Source organism: Passer montanus, unplaced genomic scaffold, assembly GCF_014805655.1.
Source record: "Passer montanus isolate IOZ18808 unplaced genomic scaffold, ASM1480565v1 scaffold2, whole genome shotgun sequence".
Taxonomy (NCBI): Eukaryota; Metazoa; Chordata; class Aves; order Passeriformes; family Passeridae; genus Passer; species Passer montanus.
In genome coordinates, this window is record NW_024366591.1 from 29,185,516 (window position 1) to 29,209,102 (window position 23,587).

Here is a 23,587-nt window from a genome sequence, read left to right on the forward strand (position 1 = left end):
ACGCCGTACGGCGTCATCGGGGCGTGCGGCGCAGGCGCGCGGGGCGAGCACGCGGGGCGGCGGTGCATGCGCCGCTGCGGGGCGGGCCGGGCAGAAGGCGAGGGGAGCGCGCGCGCCATGGCGGCCCCTCCGTGCGCCTTCTCGCCCCGCGGGTGCCGCCTGTTCGCCTCGGCCGGGCCCGATGGGCGGCTGCGCGTGTGGGACACGGCCGGCAGCCGCCTGCAGCACGAGTACGTGCCCTCCGCCCACCTCAGCGCCGCCTGTACCTGCCTGGCCTGGGCCCCGGCGGCGGGTGCGCGGCAGCCCCCCAGCAAGGTGCGTGAGGGGAGCGAGCGGGGGGGAGGCTGAGGGCGGGCGGGGGCCGCGCGTGAGGAGCGCGGTGGGGATGGCGGCGAAGCCGAGCGGGTCTGACGCGTGGCCGCGGCCCGCTCGGCTTCACCCCGCCCTCCCGGCGCCATGTGGCCGGGCGGGCCGGGCAGCGGGGCCGCGGCGAGCGGGGCGAGGGTCCCGAGAGCCCCGCGGGGTTCGGGCAGCGTCCCGCCCCGCGTCCCCCCGCGGTCCCGGGGATGGCCACGTGTGTCTCCTCCTGGGTGGGGGGGCGCGGGGGGAGCCGCTCCCCCTCCCGGGATTGCGCTGCTCGAGGTGAATTTCACGTGTCGGTGGGGGGGGGGATTAGTTCTGTGGGTTTTTAAAGCAAAAATTCGGCAGAAGCGCTGACTGTTGGAAACCATTTGTCTCTCGTGTTATCTGCGTGGAAGAAGCCTTCCTTGATGGAGTGAGGTATGTTAATTGATGGCACGTCTTGCCGTAATGCTGCAGAGCAGGTCAGCTGCTGTGCACCCCCTTAGTTCCCTCTCCGCTAAAGGCAGGATCTCTCCACGCTTCCTTACCTTTGGAAGTACTCCCGTGCGAGCTGCTACACTCTCTGTGATTCATCTTCCTGAGTCCAGGAATCCTACAAGAAGGTGTTCAGTAGTTTTATTCACACCATGCATCAGGAGTGCTTGGATCCTCTCCACCTTGGATCAAGTTTTAGTTAGCATCACCTCAGGTGAACACTGAACCTGAAAATATCTGGAGTATGTACTGGGGTACCTTTTGGTCTGTTTTATGTTGAAGTAATTCTTTAGCTGGAATATACAATTTCCTGAGGAAAAAAGAATGCAAAACCTGCATAAAGTATGTGAAATCACCCCCATTATAATAAGTAAGGGGTGGTTTTTTCTAAAGTGTGTTTTAGTGTGTCAGCAATTCAACATTTGAAATGAACAGCATTCAGTATTTAAAATGCTGTTCAGGCTGTTTCAAAATGCTTAAAACACAGATTATCAACCCAGAGGAGGGCAATATTGTTTTACTCAGTTGAGCAGCTTAGTCCCTGAACTTTGAAAACTCCCAGGACATTTGAAGAATGAAGCGGAGAGAGTTAGTTTTATGTGGCCTGAACCTGTTCCTTTTTCATGGAACTTTCAAGTAAAAACGATCCATTCATTAGTTGCAAAGCTGTATAGGTTCATTGCTCTTAGGTGCCCTGAAACTGGCATATGAGAGTGCTGTTAAAATGTCCTGTATTAAGTGAAACTCAACTAGACACAGTGTGCTGCTGTGGTGCCATAAGTCAAGCACAGGATGTTTCTGAGGGGCTTTTAAAACTTTTTTTAAATAACCTTTTCTAGAGATACTCTCCTAAGCCCCACAGGTCTTTGAATTTAACCCGGTTTAAGGTTATATGAAAGCAACCTTAGCCACCTCTCAGTGCTTTCTGGCTATTCCAGTAGTTGGAATCCTGTCCCCTGCTCGAAAGCTAGTCCATTTTAAAGTGGACCTGGGAAACATACTGTTTCTTACAATAATTGTGCAATAAAACCTTTAAAAGTCATTGGGGTTTTTTTCCTTAGACTGAGTTTTAGAACTAAAACTGGGATAGTTATGCCAAAAACACTAGTTTCAGGTGGTCGGGGTAGAGCTCTGCCAGTAGATAGCTATAGATGGTGTTTGGCCAAATTGCACTTAAACTCAGTGTGTTTTGGACTGCTGCCATGTTAATGGAGGCCATGTGGTGCAGGGGAATATTAGAACTCACGTTCTGAACTGCAGCCTCTGGAATTGCTGATGCAGGGGTGGCTTTGCTGGGATGCTCCCTGCCCCACGTGCTTCCAGTGCTTCCTGTGTGCAGCATTCATCACCTCCTGCTCCGTGGGGTGTCTTGTGCAAGAGTGCACCTCCAGTATTCAAAACACCTTCTTTCACTTTCTTCCTGACAAGCTGCAACTGCTCTGTCATTGTCAAGTGTCAAGACCTTTAGATTTATCCCCATTTCAGTGTTCTAAGTGCTTTATTTCACATGTGAGCAGCAGATTTCTGTTTAGGAAGTCTCAGTGGCTTATCAAGTCAAGAAAGAACATTACTGAAAAATGTGTGCACAATTCCTTTACAAGTGACTTCTTTTAACCATCTCCACTAATTAAAACTTTGTGCTTTTTCAGGCAAAGTTGAAGGATTTCTAAATAAGCTTGAGTTTCCATAAATCTGAAAAAGAAATCAGAGTACAAGGAAGCTGATATTTGTCCTGCCCATAACAACAGGGTGCTCTTCTGTTTAAGACCCTGATCCACAAGTGACACCCACATGGATGTTAAGTGCAATTATCATTTGCTCTGTGTACTAATTTAATGCAGGGTGGGGAAGTTTGATTTTTTTTTAAAGTTCTTAATTTTTTTTTCAAATCATATCAAATGTTAACAGGTGTCTGAATTTTCCACTGGCATTTCTTCATGCAGAACTTTCTGACAAAGTGCTCCCCTCATATTGCTGATAAGGGGTGATCAGTAAAGAAATGCATGTGGAAAAAAAAACTGGAGAAACCTTCACTGCCCTTTTGCTTTCTCCTGACCCTGGAAATAACTCTGTACTTGTGGGAATTCTCTTGTGCCTTTGAGTTGTTCCAAGGAAATTTGCTATAGCCAACTGAAATGGAGGTTGAAAAAAAAATTAGTTGAAAGATTTATTCAGGGCAAGAGAATAATGTCTGTTATTAAGTTTGGTTTTGCTTTGCAGTAGGGGTGTGTGGGGTAATTGGTAGAACTACTTAAAAAGATCAAAAAGTACCAGAAAACACAGGAATTGTACTTGGATCTCTGCTCAGTGGCCTTTGTCTTTGCATGTCAGACTGCAGTTTCAATTAATTGTCATTAGTTTCTCAACATCTGTTTTTTAATATTTTATAAATACATTTCTTTAAGAAGATAAAGCCTAAATAAATACTTGCAAAACCCCCTAATTGTAATCTCTTTTCTCAATAGCCTGCTTTTGATGTAAAAGTTACCTTTGCAGCAATTTTGTATTTTTTGGCCTAAACCAAAACACTTTTCTTTGCAGAAGGTGTTAGCTCTGTTAAATACAGAAGGAATAGAAGATCCTGCTTCAAAGAACCAAAATATTTATTCTTCACTATCAAACTTCAATATCTTACTTGTGGTGGAAATTACTGCATCCTGATTGTCATATTTCTGGACCTGAGTAGAAATTATTTGTCTTCACTGTGTCATGTCTGTTGTAAAACAGATTAGCTACACCACATGGAACTCGAACAGAGCTGGTTGCTCACATTTTATCTCCTTGGGCTTCTTCAGGCTGCTTGTCAGTGAGGATAGCTCTGTTGTGTAGAGGAAGCATTACCATGTGTGAAATTTTTTAATTGGAGAGAATGCTTTGCTGTGATGTAACAAATATAAGGAGACTTACCAAGGTCCAATTAAAAAACTAATCATTAGTGATTTTTTTTTCTTTTCATGTCCTTGAACATTTTTTAAATTTTCTTTTTTTTATTTGTGTGTGTGCAATTAGTGATTACACAGTGAGAATGAATATGATGACTTCTTCTGCCCTCTTTATTTTAGTTTCACATTTTAAGAACCAGTTTTATTCCTTCTTTCCTTCCCAGTGATCTGCATTCTCAAATTTTTGGTTAAGACAGACAAAGTGAAATCCCTCCTTGAGGTGGCTGATAAGCACTTGCAGAGCAAGAGTGTGAAGAGTTATGAATTGCCTGATCATCTGAGGACCTCTGGTGCAGACAGCAGGACTTGGGCAGAGCACTTTGCTTTGAATCCCAGTCCTTCCCTCTGTGGAATGGGTTAGCACTTCATTTTTGAGAAGCATTATGAATGCTTCAGATTTGCAAGACTATTTTCATTACTTTTTGAGAAAAAATAAATTGATCATGACCAAGTTTTTCCATTTTATGGATGTAGTAGTCTGAACGAGTTAATCTTTACTTCTGCCTCTGGGACAGGAAATTTGTAAAAAACTAAAATGTGGGTTTTTTTCCCACGTGCATGTGGTTGGGGTGGTAGCAAAATGACCTATACCAGGTGTTTGCAAGTGACTCATAGAAGTTTGTTACCCTTTTTCGTGGAGTACAAGATGGGTTTCTAGGGTTGTGTACACTTCAGTGTTCATTTTCTGTCTTAGTGGTGTTTGTGCTGGCTGTCTGGATCTCAAACTTCTTAAGGTTTTTCTTCCCTCTGCTTTAACACTGAGATTAGCCACTCAGACTGATCTATTTCACAGTTTCTCTCTTTTGGTTTTCCAGGATGGCCCCCAGAGGAAAAAACGGAAGTCTGAAGTTGGAGAAGTGGACAAGCAGTTAGATATCCTGGCTATTGGTACAGCAGTTGGTAGCATTTTGTTGTACAGCACAGTAAAAGGAGAATTACAGAGCAAGCTAGTAAGTAATGCACTCTTCATCACATGCTACCAAACACTTCAGTCAGTTTAGGCCAAAAAATCTGGGTTTCTAAGTTAGTGCAGTATCTTAACACTGTCCATGGATTTGCTGCTTTCCATTAAAAATAACAGTAATGATGAAATTCCTCACAGGAGAGTTAAATCCTTGGTGGGGCTGTCATACCCTCGGTTCCTGCATGGCATTGTGGGAGGGAAGGGCAGAGAACTCATCAGCGCTTGGGAAGGTGTCACGCTGGTGGACTCTTCTGTAAATTCACCTCCCTTATGTGCTGGGGTGTGCCAGTTGTTGGTTTCTCTGGGTCTGCAGTGAAGGTGCTTGAAACAGTAGTTCATGTTCAGACTCAGATGTTTATTATTTCTTATCAGTGAAACAGTCTCACAACCCTGAGTTCAGCAGCTTTTCATTAAAAGGCACAAAATGGCCAACGCTCTCTTGTTACAAGGTCTTTTAAGACTAAACTCTCCAATTAAGAGCTGACACCTGGATTATTTTCCCTTTTAACCCAATAACTGATCCCTGGAAGCCCACAATGCAGACTTTTCTGCCCAGTTACAAAATGCCACCCAAACCCATGGTGAAGAAGGAAAAAGAAGGATGAAGAAGAAACCCGGGACAACACCCTGTGCCCTCCATCTTGCTTCCATCCACAACATACTAAAAATCCCCAAACCTGATTTTCTCACCAAGTGAAACACCTACACTGCTCTCTATAATTTATTTCACACTTTTGTGGATTCTAGTCTATCTTGAAGTGTAGGAAACTTTCTCCATGAATGAGGGTCAAAGTCAGTGCTGCCCTGGGGGTCAGGGCACCCCAGAGAAGACAGAAAAATATTCCCGGTACTCTGGTTTTCCACGCTTATGGAAAGTCTTGAGCTCTCTCAGCGCATGATCTTTTTTGAATGATACACAGTAACTTCAATTTTGCCTTTCCAAACTCCCAAGCGCCTCCATTTTAGTCGTGGGTTACATAATAAGCAAAATAAATCCATATGAATGGCTCTGCGATACTTTTGAGATACTTGGGTATACTTTTGCTTCTAAACTCAAAGTTGTAGGTAGGGTGATAAACATACATGAATTTAGAGAAAGCAGTAATCTCTGAGAATTATGGTGCAGGCAAGTGACAGTAACTAATGAGTATCAACTTCATTATATGGAAAAACTATGTTTGAAAAGTGTAGCTGTAGTTTGTTTAAAAACACTCCTTTTCCACAGAAGACAGCAGGTTTTATGAGTACTTTGCTTTTTACATATAGGTTGAATGAAAAGATTATTCCTGTTAAAATAAGAGATGTTACTTTTCGCTCTCTTTACTGAACAGAATATTTTGCTGCAGTGTAGTTTGTCTTGTTCAAAGCTCATTTGCATTAATACCTTTGGGAGTAATTTGAGCAGGTTGTTACAATCCAAATAGTGAAATGGACTCCATTAAATATTTTCATAAATAATTCAGGATTATATTTGGAGCTGCAGAGATTTTGGTTGTTAAGAGTAGTGATACTGCTTAAGGGGTCTTCTGGTCTGGTGATAGTGTGCTCCTGAATGCTAATACAAAGGGAAGGCTACTCACCTCTGAGTGCCCTTAAGGAAGGAGGCACAGAGATGACTTCAGCAAGACACCTGTGGTTATTCTTTCCTCTGAGCAGATTTCATACAGTTAGCCTTGTCTGGCTCTGTGTATAAAAACAGCAGGCAAGACTTTTTTTTTTTTTGAAGGGATCAACAAAATTGGTCTGTCCAGCAGCATCCCACCCTGAAACTGAAGAGAGCATATAGGTGTGTGTAGGTGCTTGTGGTCCAAAAGGAATGACAAAAGGCAGAGGCTCTACAAAATCTAAAGTTGTATCAGTAAATTGTACACTTGGCATGGAAATTGGTGTCTTCTAATATAAATGCACAGCAGTTGATTTTGAATAAGGGGTAGGGGCAAAAGAGAAGAGAGAGAGAAAAGTCACCAGTCCTGGCTCCAGCATCGAACCAGCTGATGAGGTGTCCAGCGTCCTGGGGCATCCATTGCTCAACATTTTTTTTATAGACAAGTGCTGCCCACCCTGGAGCAGTTTCTCACATTCTATGCAAATTCACTACCATGTGCAGTTTGCTCTAGACTTTTCTGGAAAAGGGCTGGAGGGCTGTGGGGGGGGTCTTTGGTGTTCTTGATCCGCCCCTGCTGGGGGGATCTTTTGTCAACAGTCCAGGCCCACTTCTGGAGTCTTTCCTGTGTTTCTGCTGTGCTGATCATCAGGAGCCGGAACAAGGCTGGACCAGGAAAGTGCTGCCCTACTTCTGCATGGCCCCCTCCTCCAGCCATGCCCTGTTCTTTCCTACAGTGTGATCTTGCCAACAGTCCTTGTTTGGTTCCCTGGCTGGCTGTCAGTGTTTGGGACATTCACATTGGACTGTTCTGGGCTTCTACATGGCCCTACACAGGACAGCTCTGGGAGTCACAGTGTGTGCCTGAGGGCATGGTCCAAATGCTTCTTGAACTCTGGCAGGCGTGGGGCTGTGACCACTTCCTTGGGGAGCCTGTGCCCTGTGGGTGAAGAACTTTTTCATAATGTCCACCCTAACTCCCTTCCTCTCAACACAGCTTCTTGCCATTCCCTTTGGTTCTGTTACTGTCCACCAGAGAGAAGTGATCAGTGCCTGCCCCTCCGCTTCCCCGTGTGAGGAAACTGTAAACAACATCTCTTCTCTAGGCTGTATAAGCCAGGCCAAAATACTTACGTGTATGTACCAAAATGTGAAATATCTTTAATTTATATACCTGTCAAGTATGTTCTTTGAAACCACACACACACCTTAAGATGCCAGTGATTGGAATTTAGATCTCGAAAGAGCACCTTGTTCACATTGTTGGTGTGGGAAAGACTCAGTTGTCAGGACTACTCCAGTGAGTTGACCCTATGTTATCTTTTGTAGGATGGTGGTCATGACAGTAGAGTAAACTGTGTGAGATGGCATCAAGACAGCTCCTGCTTGTATAGCTGTTCAGATGACAAACACATTGTGGAATGGAACACACAGACCTGCAAAGTAAAGTGGTGAGTAGTGCTGCTTTTCACTTGAATTCTTTTACACTTGCGTTTGTGTGTTTTCTCCCTTGCAGGTTTTGGAAATGCTGCACTCTACTTTCTAGGCTTCATGCCCACAAAGTGACTGTTGACTGTTATTTTTCTCAAATCAGGAGTGGTTTTATTAGGGAATGAAAGCACAGTTGTCATAGGCATCTTCTTCTGTGTATTGGGAAAGCTAGATGAAACCATTCTGAGAGGGGTTTGGATCCCTCCATGCTAACTTTTAGTGAGACTGAAAGACTAAAAGTCCTACTAAATGCTGAAAAATCTAAATTCTAGAAAAAAATCCTTGAGTAGATACTGGAAGATCTCATTCCAGTAGAACCTGCTGCATGCACCCAGCTTTGCTCAAAGGGCCTTGCTGTGATGATAACCCACTTGGTTTCGCTTGCTGCTGATGTGCAGTGGAGACACTTCCACTTGGCTGTCTGAGCAGGCTGCTACTGTTAAAAGTACTGTTGAGCAAAATGGAGCTTAGTTCAGAGTAACAAAATGTCTGGTGTAGGGAGTTATTTTCTTCTGTATAAAGTAAAATTGTTCTTAAACTTTAAAGAAGAAACCATGATTTCTATTAACAATCCTGGTTACCTTTCTTCAGTAAAAGCCTACTGATGGCACATTGATCCTTCTCTTGATGTTGTTTCTGTTTTTTTTTTTAATTTTTATTTTTAAGTAGTGCTTTGAACTATAGACCATTAAAGTGAAGTTTATTATTGTCAGTGACTTCGGAGACTTGGAAGGAGGGCCAGTAACTGAATAGGCTTTGAAACTCTGAATCTTAGTGTTGAGAACATTTTTTTTGAACAGGTTGGTGAATAGAGAAGTCATGAAAATGGTATGGTTCTTCTTGCCCTAATTTCAGAAGTAGAAAACCTTGAGAGTATTCAGAACAGAATAAGCAAGTATTTAGAAAGAAGTCAGTATTGAATAATTTCATGGTTTTGAGTTGTGGGTTTTTTGTTAACTAATTTCAAGGCAAAGTGCAGAAGCAGATGAGGTTTGACTTCTTGACTACTTACATCACTGTTTTTTAAATTTTACCTTAAATTTTCCATCATGGTGGTTTTGAGATTATCCTAATGAATACTGTTTTTTCTGTTTCTCCATCTTTCTCCTTGTGTACAAAAACTCCATCCAAATTCTAGTAAGTGGAAAGGCGACAATAGCAGTGTCACCTGTCTATGCATCAGTCCAGATGGAAAAATGCTGCTGTCAGCTGGTAGAACTATAAAACTGTGGGACTTGGAGACCAAAGAAGTCTACAGAGTAAGTACCTCTGTTAAACTAGATGCAAAGAAATGCCCGTCTTGATTGGTGACACTACCTCCCTAGTGTTTTCTGGTCAGACATCTAAAACATTTCACTGTGTGTGAGGATACAATTAGCAGTTTTGGGACTGCTGGACATTTTTGCTGTGATGGTACCCTAAACTATTGTTTCCACTTGCTGAGAACTGAATGAGGACATTAAATTTTTGTTTCTGAGCATGCTGCCAGCATCCTCTCTCAAGGCTGTAGGAGAAAGATGGATGCTGTTCTTTTTAACTGGGTCCCTGTCTGATACCCTTCTGTCAGGAGAACTTTGTTCACCACCGTATCAGTTACTGCTGGCATGGGTTTTAACATGAGTCCCTCCACAAAGCCTTCGAGTTTCCTTGCTAAACTTCATGTAACTGATGGCGTTATCAGTTTTGCTGTTGAAACAGTTGGAAGGCATAGGAGCAACTCCTTATTGTTCCCTGAGCAGGGCTCAGACATTGAGCAAATGGCCATGCTTTAGCTGATCCGTGAATGCTGCCGTGTTCTCTTGCCTGCTAGCAGACAGGACAGGGATAGTCTCTGAATCTCCTGTCAGGTGAGTGTGTACACATGTGCTGTTACTTTGGGCTTGCTGGCACATGGCAGCTACCATGTATGTCTGCATTCTGTAGTGACCAAAACCACTATTTGCAAAAGTAGATTGAAGAACCAATTTTTGGGGGGCCCTTGGGGGTGGTGTGTTGCTCAAACTTAGTGTCAGCACACGTGTGTCCATTGTTTAAGTTGAGAATGAAGTTGATTCTAGTTCCATTGGAAAGGTTGAAGCTGGGGGGGCCGAGGGGAGTGCTTTGTGACAGCAGTACAGGTGGATGTAATTTCTTTTGCATGGATTTAATCCCATTGAATTTGCCTTTGATTCCCCATTTAAAATGTTGATAAATATGTGGCAGGTCAGAAAAAGCTTCCTTGACATAGAAAAATGCAAGGAAACTGATCACTGGTAAAAACCACTGAGCTGTCCTTGTTGACTTAGTAACGCTTGAATTTTTCCTACTGTCTGTTAACTAATGTTTTGATTTTTGCCATATGACTGCTTACGACAATCATGGAAAGATCCTGTTTTTTCTCTTAGCATTTCACAGGCCATGCTACATCAGTGTCATCATTAATGTTTACCACAGTGAAACCTACAAATGACAGTAAACCCTTTGATGGAATTACAGGACTCTATTTCTTGTCTGGAGCTATACACGACAGATTATTGAGTGTGTGGTATGTAAGCTTTTCATAATTTGTGACTCATGAGTTTTGAGCATAGAGCCATCAAGTGATTGTGATTAAACAAGGTAAAGCAGAAGGGGCACTCTGGAAAAATGCAGTGATGATCTCTTTATTGGTGGTTTCGACTCACTGATTGTTGAGTGAAGACGAGATTTTCCTTGGCTGTGTCTGAGCATGCTTCCAGTTGCCATTTGTATCATTAGTGTGTGCCAGAACATACTGTGTAATAAACTTCCTTGTTCTTTGCACTTCTTGTAAGGTTTATGCAAAGTTTTCTTGCTCAGTTTTCTCTTAGGAGTTACTTTGCTCTTAGAAATTAGAATGTTTTGTAAGCTGAACACTGAAATGTCAGCGTGGTGCTTTTGGATATAGGAGATACCACCACATTTACTAGTGATTTATAGGCTTTGTAATGCTGCAGAGAATGCTGTTTGTGCTGTGGTAAATAACATGTGCTTTTTGTGTCTTCCAGGCAGATCAGGTCAGATAGGAAAGAAAAGAATGCTGTGATGTCTTTCACAGTAACAGATGAACCAACTTTTGTGGACCTGACTGTATCAGAAGTCAAAGAAGAGGTAGGAGCAATAGTTTGTAAACAAATATATTCCAACAATTTCCACTTACCACATCAGTTTCCTTTTAAGGGAGTAAAGAAAGAGGCTTGGTTTATTTTTGGGTTCTGTTATGCAGAGATGAGATCCAAATGCCAATTCATGGGTCTAAGAATATTTATTACAGGTGCATTTACAAAGCTGGTAGTTTGAAATGCTCGTTTTCAAAGATACTAAGTGCAAATTCATTGGTTTTTTTTCAGAAATTTTGTTCATGATGGAAATGTCCGTTGCTTCCTATTTAGAACAAGTTAGTAATTAAAATGGTTGTTAGAACTTGGCAGCAAAGAAAAGCACAAAAGAAATAATTTCTAAAATTCTGGTTTGGGTATGGTCCTGGTTTTTTTTCTGATTTCAAGTGTTTTTGGCAGTGTAACTGCATTTGGAATTGACTAGCCTTGAGTGAGTTAAAGTGGCAGTGTACATTTGCCAAGTCTCTCAGTTTTAACAGCACAAGTCTTTCAAAGTAGTTGCTTTTTGAAAAATGCGAGTGAGTTAAAGTGGCAGTGTACATTTGCCAAGTCTCTCAGTTTTAACAGCACCTAAGTCTTTCAAAGTGGTTGCTTTTTGAAAAATGTGTGGATGTGAAACACGTTCACAAACTGTTCCCATAATTATTTAAAATGTTTTTCTCCTGCTGCCTTTAAATTCCATTTCTCAGAGCAGTATTTCATGCTATATTTTTCTGATATTTCCAGTTCGCTCTTCCTGCATGTATTGGAGAGTATTCAGTAATGCACCCCTGTTGTTTAGTTTCCCAGAGGAGTCATCTCAGTTCCTTTCCTCTAAGCATATTCAGAGTCAGTGCCTTTGCAGAGCTGTGCCTCTAGACATGTGTCTGCTACTGTGCAAACTGTTTAACTCAGTGTAGATTACCAGTGATAGAGTACAGTTGTGAGTTATTTTATTAATCTTCTAACAACTTCTACTGATTGTTCCTGAGTGATTATATCTTTGATCTTCTTTTCAGATTTAGTGTAATGTTATTAAATACTGAAAAAGTTCAAATTGTAGCCATACAGCTGTCTCTTGATGTCCTGAACTTCCAGGAGGGTGTCTCTTGATGACCTGAACTTACAGGAGGGTTTTCCTTTGATCTAATGAAACTCTTATTGTGCCTTCTTTCAGCCTGTGAAGTTAGCAGTTGTGTGCAGAGATGGGCAGTTGCATTTATTTGAACATATCTTGAATGGGTAAGTTAGGATTCATCTGGAGGGTCTCTTGGGGAAAGGTCTGGGGTTACTGCAAGGCAAAGCTCAGTTTTATTGTGCTGCTGTCTTTAAGCTCTTGTAAATGCTCGTGAACCAGGTTCCAGCTGCTTCTTTGTCTTGGGTTACTGAACACGTTTTTGAATAACTCACTTGTTGGGTTTATTGTGCTGCTGTCTTTAAGCTCTTGTAAATGCTCGTGAACCAGGTTTCAGGTTCCAGCTGTTTCTTTGTCTTGGGTTACTGGACACGTTTTTGAATAACTCACTTGTTGGAGACTGTGTTGCACTTTGGTATTATGTGTGGCTTTAACCCAGATTTTGTGTGTCTGTGCCTCATCTTAGCCATCTTCAAAAGGTGTAAAATGGCTGAGTTTGCTGAGGACCTGCTAATGAAAGATGCTTAGACGTGCAAGATATTGAAGTGTTCAAGCTAAACAGCTTGAAAATTTTTTATTTCTTTTTTTTTTCCAGTTACTGCAAAAAGCCCTTAACATCAAACTGTACTGTTCAGATAGCAACACCTGGGAATGATGAGGACTCCACACCAAAACCAGTCCCTATTCTAGCAGCTGCATTTTGCACAGACAAACAGTCTCTGCTGCTGGTGTATGGAAATGCCTTACAGCCTGTCATAGAGAAAGTGGTATGTAAAACTTAACAGAGAGGGTTTGCATTCTGTAATATGGACTGCATGCTGCTTCCAGTTGGAGAAATTTTTGGGTTTTGTATTTTTATTTTTACTGTTTTGAAATGATAGAATAATACAAAACATATTCCTTGCTCTTGTTTTGGGAGCTGTGACCATTGCCCCCAAGCTGTTTGGAAAGGAGGTTTGTATTCTTCCATTTTTTCAGGTGGAGTACAGGTTGGTGCCATTGCTGACTGTTTCTTGCCATTTCAGCTCTTGCTGAGTTAGGCCATTGAAATTGATTTTAATACAGTTCCAGTTTACCTGTGTAAGTGTCCTTGGAGAGTATAGAGATATGGTAACAAAAGGCAGATATGCAAAGGAGCTGCTATTCTAGAGTGAAAACATTAATTTTAATTTATACCATTGGAATTTGTTCTCATCTTTCAGTAGTTTAATGAATCACAGGTGTGAATGTCAGATATATTAACTGGTTTTGTTCCTGTCCTCCTAGTCTTTGAACACCAGTGAATCCCACATATGTTTGGTACGGGATGTCCAGAAAGTGTTGTCACTTAGAACAGATGCTGCTGTAACAAAGGTAAGCTTTGCATGACACGTGGTTTTGTTGTTTCTCATGTTTTACTTCAGAAACAAAGTAGGTAATATTCACTGCTCTCTCGAAATGAGATTGGATTTCTGGATGGACCTGTTCAGAACTGCAGCAGTAGCTATTGATGTCCATAGCACTCAGGCAACTGTGGGCAAAGAGATCTTCATGGCTCCTGTGTATCCTGGCATGTGCGAGAGCACACGATGGCCCTCTTGTAACTCAGCAGATCTGCTTGAGAGACAGGGTTGATTGGTGGGGTTTTTCTGCCTAAGATCAGTCCTTCCCTTGGAGTCTGTTGTTTTGTACAACCTCTTTGACCCTGGTGGTTTGATATGACTTTGTTTTAGAGTCTAAATAAAATGTAGTGGACCCTTAACTGGCAAGTTCTTTTTGCTCTTTCTTGGTGTGGCCTTCATGTGTTCCTGGTCACAGGGACCTGGGAATGTGAGTTTGGCACTTGCATGGCAGCAGTGTCCACTGAGGCCACTTGGCACTGTGTTCTTCCATGCAGGATCCCTTGGGTGTTTAGAGACAAACTTTAAAGTTCTTAATCATTGTGCTTATTCAAGGCCTTGAAGATTTGAAGTTCTTGGGATATCAGCGAAGTGAGCAGACAGTGCTGTTTTTCTGACCCTTCAGTTATCTACTGGATCTGGTGCTCCATCAGCCAGGCAGGGTTTTGTGCTGATTGCTCAGTCCTGGAGCTGGTGGGTGGCAGGGCTGAACTGCAGGACAGGTGCAGGGCCTCTGTGGCATGCAGTGATGATACCCATCTTGGTTTCGCTTCTTGCTGAATTCCAGTGAAGACGCATCTCTTGGCTGTCTGAGCATGCCGTGTGGGGAGAAGGTCAGTGATGAGTGTGGTGAGCTAAGGGAATAGTATTTTATCAACACTCATGTTCTATGATAGCATTCTTGATGCAGAAAATCAGCTTTTTGGAAATTGGAAGTTGCTTTGCTCTGTGTAGTAGATTATGCTTTTATCATGTCAAAAAAAAAGGCCTGGTAGAAGTGCTGTGTTTTAAAGAAGTGTTCTGGAAGTAGCAGAAAATGCATTTTTGATATTCTGGAAGTGGCATACTGCCTTACATTCTCTGTGAGTCAGGGGAGCTTTTGGTTGTTAAATACAAAATTCCATCTCCTTTGTGTTCATTGAAGATGGTACCTTAGCTTGTCTGGTATAACCTAAGGTGTCTTTTTAGTCACCGTGGTCACAGCCTAATTCAGACAACTGAGTTCTGTGTTTGAGCAATCCCTAGAAGAGAAGAGTTGGGATTGAAGGGAATAGGGACTACCGTTTGCTGTTACGTTGTGTTGCTTTTCTTGGTCAGTTATTGCATTCAAGTGGATGCTGAATTAATCTGCATGTGGTTTTATGGAGCTGAATGTTATCACAGGTTATCTATTGCCAGCAAAACATCCAAGTATTTGCTTTGATACAAACAGTTCTGTGAATGTTACAGTTTTAAGAAAAGTGGTTCACAGGTAATTCCAAGGAGACCATTGCTTTAGTTAATTATGAAAACTAACTGTGTTTCTTGAGGTTATTAATTCTCTTAAATATGTTGGATTTGCCTAATATTTATGTCAAGAAAATGGGTTGTGTTGTCTCGTTTTACCATATGTGTGAGAGTCACAGAATAAAATCCATATTTTAAATGGGAAGAAAGCTCAAGATACTAGCAATTGGTGCAAATGTGGTTCTCTCTGTGTGCTAGGTAAAGACACCTGTTGTGAACTCGGACGCCAAAGTTCTAGTACCTGGCATTCCAGGACATAGTACAGGTGTCAAAACTCCAGCCTTGGGAAAGGAGAAAAAGAAAAACAAGAGGAAACCAGGAGAGTCAGAGGTAAAAAGCTTCTTAATTCAAACTCTGCAAGATTGGAGAAACTAGAATCATAAATTATCGTTATACTTTCTTTAGATGAACTTGGATTTGCTTTGTTTGCTGTGGAAGAAAGGTTAATGTTACCACCTTTCTGTCTGAGACTTCTCCCTGCTCAAAACATTTTTTTCATTCAAGCCCTCTGTGCCTTGCCTGTGGTTTTGCCAGGTTGTTGCAGAACTTTGTAACACACTTGTTGCTGCCTATGCCGAGACAGATTAGTGCTTTTCAGCCAAAACTTCCTCTGCTTTTGTTTTCCCATGCTATCTTCTATCAGTGCATTTACAAGAATACACAAAATTTGTGTTCTTCTCCAGCAGATCTAGTGAGGATGCACTAAGGTACTTTGCTTTCAGGTGATAGTTGTGAGAAAGCACTCTGACACAGCACTGCCTTATTTCCCCTCTGCAGGAGAGCATCGAGGAGCGCCTTGGGGCATTGGATATTGATGTGAGCAAAGTCAAAACTCCTGGTGGCCTTCCCCAAACAGACAGCTTTGCTGTGCTGCTGGTTCAGGGCTTGGAAAGCAATGATGCAGAAATCTTAAATGTAAGTCTTGCAAGCTCAGTGTGTGCTGTTGAATGTGTTCAGTGGGACTGGTGGGAAGCCTCCCTGAAAGCCGGGAAGGCTGAACAGTTCAAAACCTGCTGTTTCTCCCAGGTGCTTCTGCTGATTTGCTGCTCAAGGCAGTGCTATTATGAATTGGTGTTATTTTCTGTTGTTACTTGCCTTGCTTTCTGAGTCAGTCCCTGACCTTTGAAGCACTTTGTTTATGATAAATTTGTTATGTCACAGTTCAGATGTTTTACAAGTGGTGCTACTAATGCAGCCATGTTCCCTTTAGCTTGGGCTGGAGCATAATCTGTGCTTGGTCTCCTGACGGTACATTTTTCAAGCAGGTACTGTTTGAAAAATGAAATGAATTTTCAAGTGTCACTTGAAAAGCTTATCTTTGCATTTGGACATAACAGTACTGGGGTGGGGAACTGTTAAGAATTTGATGCTGAATAAAATTTTTTTGTCACAGATGCTGGTGAAAGGCATTTATTTTTGGAAGTCAGAAAATATTAAGGGAGATTTTCATGTGCCTGTAATGCATAATTTTTAACATGGGGCAGGTGAACTAGAGGCAATGCTAGATTGTTTTTGATGGGTTTATCGAGTGCCTTTCCTTTGTTAATTGTACATGACTTGGAAAATGAAACTCCTTTTCATAGCAGATCTTTTGCTCATTATCCTCAGCACACAAAAGTAGTGGAGCAGGAAGAGAGATATAGGCAGGAATTTTTGATTTTGCTGGTTGCCCATGCACATATTAAAGCTGAATTACTCTGATCATATTTTTTTTTCATTTTAACAGAAAGTGCTTAACACAAGGAAAGAAAATATAGTAAAGAATACAGTAGCCAGAATGCCTATACATGCTGTCATTCCACTGCTGCATGAGGTAAGAGAGCCTGCACTTCTTCTACTGTCATACAAGCCACATGTGATTTGCCTTCTAGCTACTAAAATCCAGGATATGTCTCTTTATTTTTGAAATTGGTTTGGTGTTGTAAGAGGACTGAAATATTTCTTAATTTATCCTGATACTCTTTTTATCTTTTCTGGCTGAAGCTTAACCAAAGGACCAAGTGTCACTGTCAAAGCTTACTGTCAGAGCATTTGATTGTGTATTACTATCTTAAATGATTATGTGGGAAAAGAAAGGGAAGAGATTAACCAAAAGCTTGTTTAGTCCACAGCAAACAATCACCATTACATCTTCTTTTCAACTACTAACATGGACAATAATTTGGACTCAGAAAGTCCATTTTGCTGTACTTAAACTTTGAACATCACTTAGTAGTAATTTTAAAAGGGCTTTTATCACTGCTTATTCAGTGATATTAAATAAACTCTTTATTTGGACAGAAGTACTTTAATGATTAGCCTTGACTGGACATTATGTTTTTTAACCAAACATTTGTTAGTAGCTCTTGTTATGTGAATGATGTTCTGTTGCATAAGTTAATGGTTCAATTTGTTTTTTAATTTCTATTTAAATGTGCTGACCACAAATAAGATTACATTTTTTGTAATGGTACAGATCTTAACTGAATTATGCAGATGGCCTGGTGCTGAATGTTTGGTCTTACAGCACCTCCTTAGGCTTGTGTTAATGACATGCTGTGTTTTTTTCCTGGGACCTTTGTCAGGGCATCTAAATGCAAGTGTTAAACTCTATAATCTCAGTGGATGGTCAGACCTTTGTGTAACTGTCTTCTCCCAAGTTTGAGATTGTTGTGTGAAATGGCCATTACTTGATACTTTATTCACTTGTTTCCCTAACTTTTCTGCCCTGTAACAACTGCTCTACTAAGCAGATGAACAGAGATAAAAAGTAAGAGGTTTTCTCCCACTTATTCCTGCCAGGTTTAAGCTTCAGTGGGTATTTGGTATGTTAAAAGTTCCAGCTTTCTTGTAATACCAAAACCCAGCTTCTGCAAGCTACCAGCTTGTAGAGGGTGGTAGAGCCAGCAGTGCAATTTTCTGGAGCCTGGCAGTGGTTAATCCTAGCAAACCTCAAATTCCTGGAGAAGTTTCTGCTTCAGTATTGGAGCTGTCAAATGAAACTCATCAAGTTTGTTGCTTATTGCTGACTGGGTGTTTTTGTCCTTTTAGCTTACAAAGAGATTGCAAGGCAACCCATACAGGTAAGAGACAGCTCAGCTACAGTTCAATTCACCTAAAACTTCTCACATCAGTGTGCTGTGGTCTCTCCTACCACGTGTGTGATAGATTTTCATAGTAACTGCAATTAAACTGCAGCATCTGGAGGTAAAAAGTCACCTTGTTGGAGGTGAAAAGAGGAACTTAAAGCACACAACACGAGATGTCAGGCTTGGTCAGGGTGGCTGAAGTGAAATTCAGAAGGGAAAAGGATACCTGAAATGAGCGTGTAACCCTGAGAATGTAACTGAAGGCCCCAAATGTTTACATTACAGACCTGAACAATAAATAAAATAACTTTCAGGTTTAGAGCTTGTTTAATTATCAAATGTATTTAGACATCTCTTAATGTGGTGTTTAGTGACATAACCAGCTTCTCCCCCTCTATCTTGTCATGTAGCCATAAGGACAGCTTTGTTGAGATGGGCTGTGCCGAGTTGTGGGGGTTAGGTCGGTTTGGGTTTGAGTTCATTTTTTCTAAATATAAATTCCTCATTGTAGGTGGAGAAGAAAGTAGCATGCTTTGATCTTTTATTCATTGAGACCATCCATAAAAGATTTCAGATGCACAGACCCCTGAGCTTCCCTAGTTTAGTCCCTCACTGAAATGCCTGTTCCTTTCCTAACAAATAACTTGCATACCTCATGAGGATAGCCAAACTTTACATTTCCATCTACAGAGAGCATTTATCTTGCTCTCTAATTAAAGAGGAACTTTATATAGAACTATTTAGCATTTAGAATGTGCAATGGGTGTCTCTCAGGCAGTATCTCTTGGATATAATTTATTTCTCTTTTCCAGTGCCTCACTAATGGTTCGATGGCTGAAGTCTGTTTTTACCCTACATGCATCTTACCTTTCCACAGTAAGTATTTTTCATTCATGCCAACGCACTTAAGTAAAATTACATCTAAATGCTCAAATAAACGTATTTTCTTTCTTCAAGAAACTGTCTCCTGCTCTCTGCATATGGCAGCGCCCAAATCAATGCATAGAGAGCTATGCTTACACCACTTCTGCTGAACCTACTGCACATTGCTGATAAATAGTTTGTCTCAGTCATTCCTGACATAATTATAGCCATCCCAAAGTCAAACTAAGATAAGTTATGTCACACCTGTGAGAGGGAACAAAATTGTTGCCAAAGAGTAATCTAGTCTGTGTCACTAGATCTTACAGAACTAAGTTTTCTTTGTTCTTGTAATGCTCATATTGAGGTTGTCTTGGGCATGGCCAGATTTATAGGATAAGGGTGTGCCAAAGCTGGCAGGGTAGGAAGTAATGCTGGAGCTTGTGGATTGAAGTCCAGCCTTGCCTTACAAGTGATGGACACAGCACTCTTGCTGGGTTAAGAAAAAGATGTTGGGGCAGTGTCAGTCCTTTCTGCTGTTTGTTGTAGCACTGCTGAGCAGCAGAACTTGCAGCGTTGCTGAGGCTGCATTCAGACACCGGTGTATGTTCACAGCTTTCTGAACGGTGCTTCGCCCCTGCGTGTGGCAGAGACTGGAAAGGAAAAGGAGGCTAAGAACTGCCATGCTTTAAAAGTAGATGATACTCCTAAACATGGCTAAGTGTTAATTGATTAGGCTGCAGGTGTTCCTCAGCTCTCCCTTCTGTCTAGAACAAGCAAGTGTTGCTTGTTCCAAACATGCAAAAGTAGTTTAAAAAAAAAACCAAAACATTCAGGATGTGTTTGTTAACAGCTTCATTTTTTTTTTCAATCCGTCTCTTCTCCCTAGTTGCCAGACCTTATTCCTCAGCTGGGAATGTTATACCAGTTGATGGAGAGCAGAGTAAAAACTTTGCAAAAGCTTTCCCGTCTGCATGGAAGACTCTTCATTCTTGTCACCCAGGTGAGCTTCAACTACATAACACGGGATGTGCAGGGGTGTGTTTGACTTCCTGTTGGGATTGCATCTGATGTGATATGTCCTAGGCACTTTAATGTAGCTGCTGTTCAGTGATGCTGGTAATGGTCAGAGCAGGCCATTAATTTACTGTCCTGTCAGTCCCTGCTCACTGGAACTGTTTTGTCCTGTCAGATGTGTCTGCTCACCCATAGAATTTTAAAGAGGAGTAAATAGGAGGCACTGGGCCACTTTGGAGCAGGTGCCTCTCTGATTTTACTTTGTCATTTGAACTTTTTTGGCTGTTAAGTGAATTAATGTGTTCTACCCTTAATGTAGATTTCATTTACATTGTTAGGAGTTTTGTTGTCTTTTAAGGTTGAAATACATTATTTAATTTAAGGCTAATCTGCAAATTCCATTTAGGTTGCAGCATCACAAACAGTTCAGGAGGTACCTGAGGTTAATCAGACTGCAAAGCTGGTCTATGAGGATGGTAAGTGTTGTATGCTAAATGTGGCTCATCTCCTGAATTCACATGAAGCCTACACTTGATGACTGTTCATCATGCACCTGTGCAGACTGCAGATAGAGGGGTTTTGTGAGAGGTCCATGGCAGGAAAACCAGTGGCTAATGATGCAGACATCATATAGTTAGTTAGTCCTTCCTTGTCTTCCTTTTCTCTGCTTTAATTCCCTCCCAGCCTTGCTTCACAAATGAAGAAATCAGTGAATTGGAAATTTGGCATGCTTCCTTTAACTTAGCTGGTAACCTAAAATTTCTGGTGTTACCTGCCCTTGTGTTAAGGTAGCTACAGTGAAGGCACTGCTGTGATTGAGTCAGCAGGACATCAGTGTAGGGACATCATAGATGTCCATGTGTGTGAGTGCATACTTCCAGTTTGGCTTTTTTCCTACTGCATCTTCACCTGTGTACTGGTAATGGAAGTGACCTGGTCTTAACTGATGTTGGCTACCTCATCTCCAGGTAGAATCAGTTTTGGTATGGAAATAGCACAGACTGAAGACCTGGCAGCATGTGGGACTGGACTTTGTTTGTACAATGCCATTTTAAAGCCTGTTCCCCAGACTGAGAGATTGCTTTCTTTTTGCAGACTCCTCAGAGGAGGAAGGCTCAGATGATGAGATGATTGCAGATAAAGACTCTGACGTAAGTGGAGTTGGACATCTTCTTCCATTTGCTTGTAGCAGAAATTGTGTGACTGACAAAGGTTCAAACATTTCTGTTTTATTTTTCCCCCAGGAAAACTGGGATGAAGATGAAGAAAAAGAGGAGCAATCTGATGAACAAGACATGACTGTTGAAAAGGAAATCAATGGTGATTCTGATTTGGAACCAGAAAATGAAAGTGAAGAAGAGTAACAGCACAAAAGAGTAATTTTAGCGGTTTGAACAAGTGGGCCACCAAGCTCTTTGATTCTGGATTCTGTTGCTGAAAGATGCTGTATTTGCATATCAGGAGTGCAGAGCATGCACAGCCTGTGTGCAGAGACACCTGTGGGGCACTGCATTTCTGAATCCAGAATGTTTAACCGTGCCAGCCTTCTCTCGCCCTCCTCCTTCCCTGCGCTTACTTAGAGAAACATTTCCTCCACCTCCTGGTCAGATTATGCCTGTCATGTGGACATGCATTTGTATCTCAAGTGAAATAAATCTGCCACCGCTGTTTGTGTGGGAAACTTGGTTCAGCTTTACATTGAATTTGTTTCAGATATTCAAGGATCAAAGACAACTGGTCTATACCTTCTTTCCATGCTTCAGTTAGCAATAGCAAGTGGGCATCCTTCTGATTTTTTTTTTAAAAAAAGGAAACTGAAAAAAGAAAAAAAAGGATATTTTTGTAATATTTAAATTCTGTCCTGAAATTCTTTTCTTCCCCCCTTTCATTGGCTTAGCCATACTTTGGCAATATGTAAATGCCAACTTGACTTAAAAATGGATCCTTCCTTTTTTTTAACAAATTTGAACTCAATACTTTTATATGTATAAATCAATGACTTTTCTTGTGCTTTAAAAGGACATCAGAACTATCACTGGCTCCTAATTTTGTTTTAATGGAGGCTGTATATAAGTTTAATGCTAACCCAGAGGCCAGACCATGTTGAGTTGGGTGGGGAGAGGGCAGTGAGACAGGGAAAGGAGAAGGTGAATGCTTGTGAATACATAGCACAGAGCTATACCTTTCTTACGGATTTTTAATCTCTCAGTGGCAGAACAAGGACAGCTATTTGCTCAGCTAACGGAAGCTGAAGTGGTGCAAACACGTTTTTAAGAGCAAAACAAGGTAAAGGTTTGAGCCATTCACCACTATAATGTACAATAATATATTTGTCTATAAATGGAGCTGTTGCAACTAAATACCACCCTCTTTGTAAAGTGAATAAATATACATCTCTTTTACCAAATACCTGTCCTGTGGTGTTTGTTGAGAGAGACCCTAGGTAGCTTCAGGTGGTGGTTAAAGATGAAATGCTGCTTGTAGAAAGCAGATTTCTAGTGGAGGAGGAAGGGAGCCTAAAAGGGTATGGTGTTCTGCAAAGCATCTGTTGTTACAGACTTCTTGTCTCCCTCCCTTTTAGTCATATCCATTGATTTGTCCACAGCTTGGCTTGCACTGGAGCTGCAACGCTGTCTGGAGTACAGGGCACTGTGTCATGGACAAGGCTGGAAGAGATGTCCTTGGGTTTGGAGAGCTGGAGGTAGAAGGACAGCAGGTGGAAACTTTCACAATCTTCAGATGGTTTAAACTGACAGTAAATCAGTCTTACTACTGTACACAGCTGGGTTTTATTTGTTTTCAGTTCTGAGATGCTGTGAAAATAACTGCCAACACCTGTACGTTGTCTGTACTCAAGCCCCCAAAGGAGGCTGAGCTGATGTGTCAGTTTTTCTGTCACTGTGTGCTGGCAGGCTTTGGGTCGGGCTGTAGAGGGGTGTGAATGGAGAGGTGTTGCCTTGGGATGAGTGCTGGTCTGCTGAGCTTTTGATGTGTGGAGTAATGCAGGGAGCCAGCTGTGTTTCCTGCAAGGTCCTCCCTGTGTCTGCATCCCTGCCCTTCCAGAAATGGAAGCAGAAGCCCTGGATTGGGGTGACAGAGCAGAGTGTGCTGTTCGTACTGTATGGATGTGGGGAATGGTGGCATCGGGAACTTGCCCTTGTTACCCGTAAGGTTGGCATGGTCCACCATTCCTATGCACCAGAAACTATTCCAGGAGTGGGACTTGGGGAGAACCTGGCAGCAGGAAGAGCAGGGGGATCTTAAGAGCATTTTGTTCATTCTTGGTTCTCACAGACATTTAGATTCTGTGAATCTGTTTCAGTGACAGCCAGCTGGTGGCAGGGGGTGAGTTCTGGTCTCTTGCTTTGGGGTTAGGACAGCCAGTTCACCCTGTCCTCAGCCCTCAAGCAGCTGCTCTGTGTGACACTGTGGCTGTGGCAGCTGCAAGCAATTGGGCTCCTTGGTCAAAAAGTGCCCTCACCTGAGCTGCTAACTGACAATGCTGTGCACTTTCTAATCCTGAAAACTTTATCTGCAAACCCAAGGTCTCAGCCAGTCGAGGACTAAACTGTGTTTCCTCCTTTGTCTGGAGACACTGGACATGGGATAGGTCCTCCCTTCTAATCTAATCGTGGTAGTCTGGGAGCAATGAAGAGAATGAGGAGGACAGACCAGCTGCTCATTTGGAG

At 42.0% G+C, this 23,587-nt stretch overlaps 1 protein-coding gene and 3 non-coding genes across 4 annotated transcripts; all 4 read left to right on the forward strand.

Moving 5' to 3' along the window:
- The first annotated feature begins 36 nt into the window (after window positions 1-36).
- On the forward strand, window positions 37-22,305 carry WDR43 (WD repeat domain 43). Its single transcript, XM_039707374.1, has 18 exons — window positions 37-315; window positions 4,595-4,729; window positions 7,676-7,797; window positions 8,976-9,096; window positions 10,222-10,361; window positions 10,843-10,945; window positions 12,110-12,174; window positions 12,663-12,834; window positions 13,334-13,420; window positions 15,151-15,282; window positions 15,730-15,867; window positions 16,679-16,765; window positions 17,983-18,014; window positions 18,833-18,896; window positions 19,771-19,884; window positions 20,305-20,374; window positions 20,994-21,049; window positions 21,143-22,305. The coding sequence occupies exons 1-18, from the start codon at window positions 67-69 to the stop codon at window positions 21,260-21,262; spliced, it is 2,007 nt and encodes a 668-aa protein (XP_039563308.1). The 5' UTR covers window positions 37-66; the 3' UTR covers window positions 21,263-22,305.
- On the forward strand, window positions 8,189-8,266 carry LOC120501509. The gene has a single exon (XR_005627320.1). It is a non-coding gene; the product is annotated as a small nucleolar RNA SNORD53/SNORD92 (small nucleolar RNA).
- LOC120501510 lies at window positions 10,463-10,546 on the forward strand. Its single transcript, XR_005627321.1, has one exon. It is a non-coding gene; the product is annotated as a small nucleolar RNA SNORD53/SNORD92 (small nucleolar RNA).
- Window positions 14,187-14,263, forward strand: LOC120501508. Its single transcript, XR_005627319.1, has one exon. It is a non-coding gene; the product is annotated as a small nucleolar RNA SNORD53/SNORD92 (small nucleolar RNA).
- Window positions 22,306-23,587: the final 1,282 nt, after the last annotated feature.

Excerpts from the sequence above, each read along its gene's own strand:
- WDR43 (XM_039707374.1), top strand. The coding sequence starts at position 67 with ATGCGCCGCTGCGGGGCGGGCCGGGCAGAAGGCGAGGGGAGCGCGCGC. Across the intron at positions 18,015-18,832 it reads TTGCAAGGCAACCCATACAG|TGCCTCACTAATGGTTCGAT; the intron begins GTAAGAGACAGC and ends TCTCTTTTCCAG. Across the intron at positions 20,375-20,993 it reads AAAGCTGGTCTATGAGGATG|ACTCCTCAGAGGAGGAAGGC; the intron begins GTAAGTGTTGTA and ends TTCTTTTTGCAG.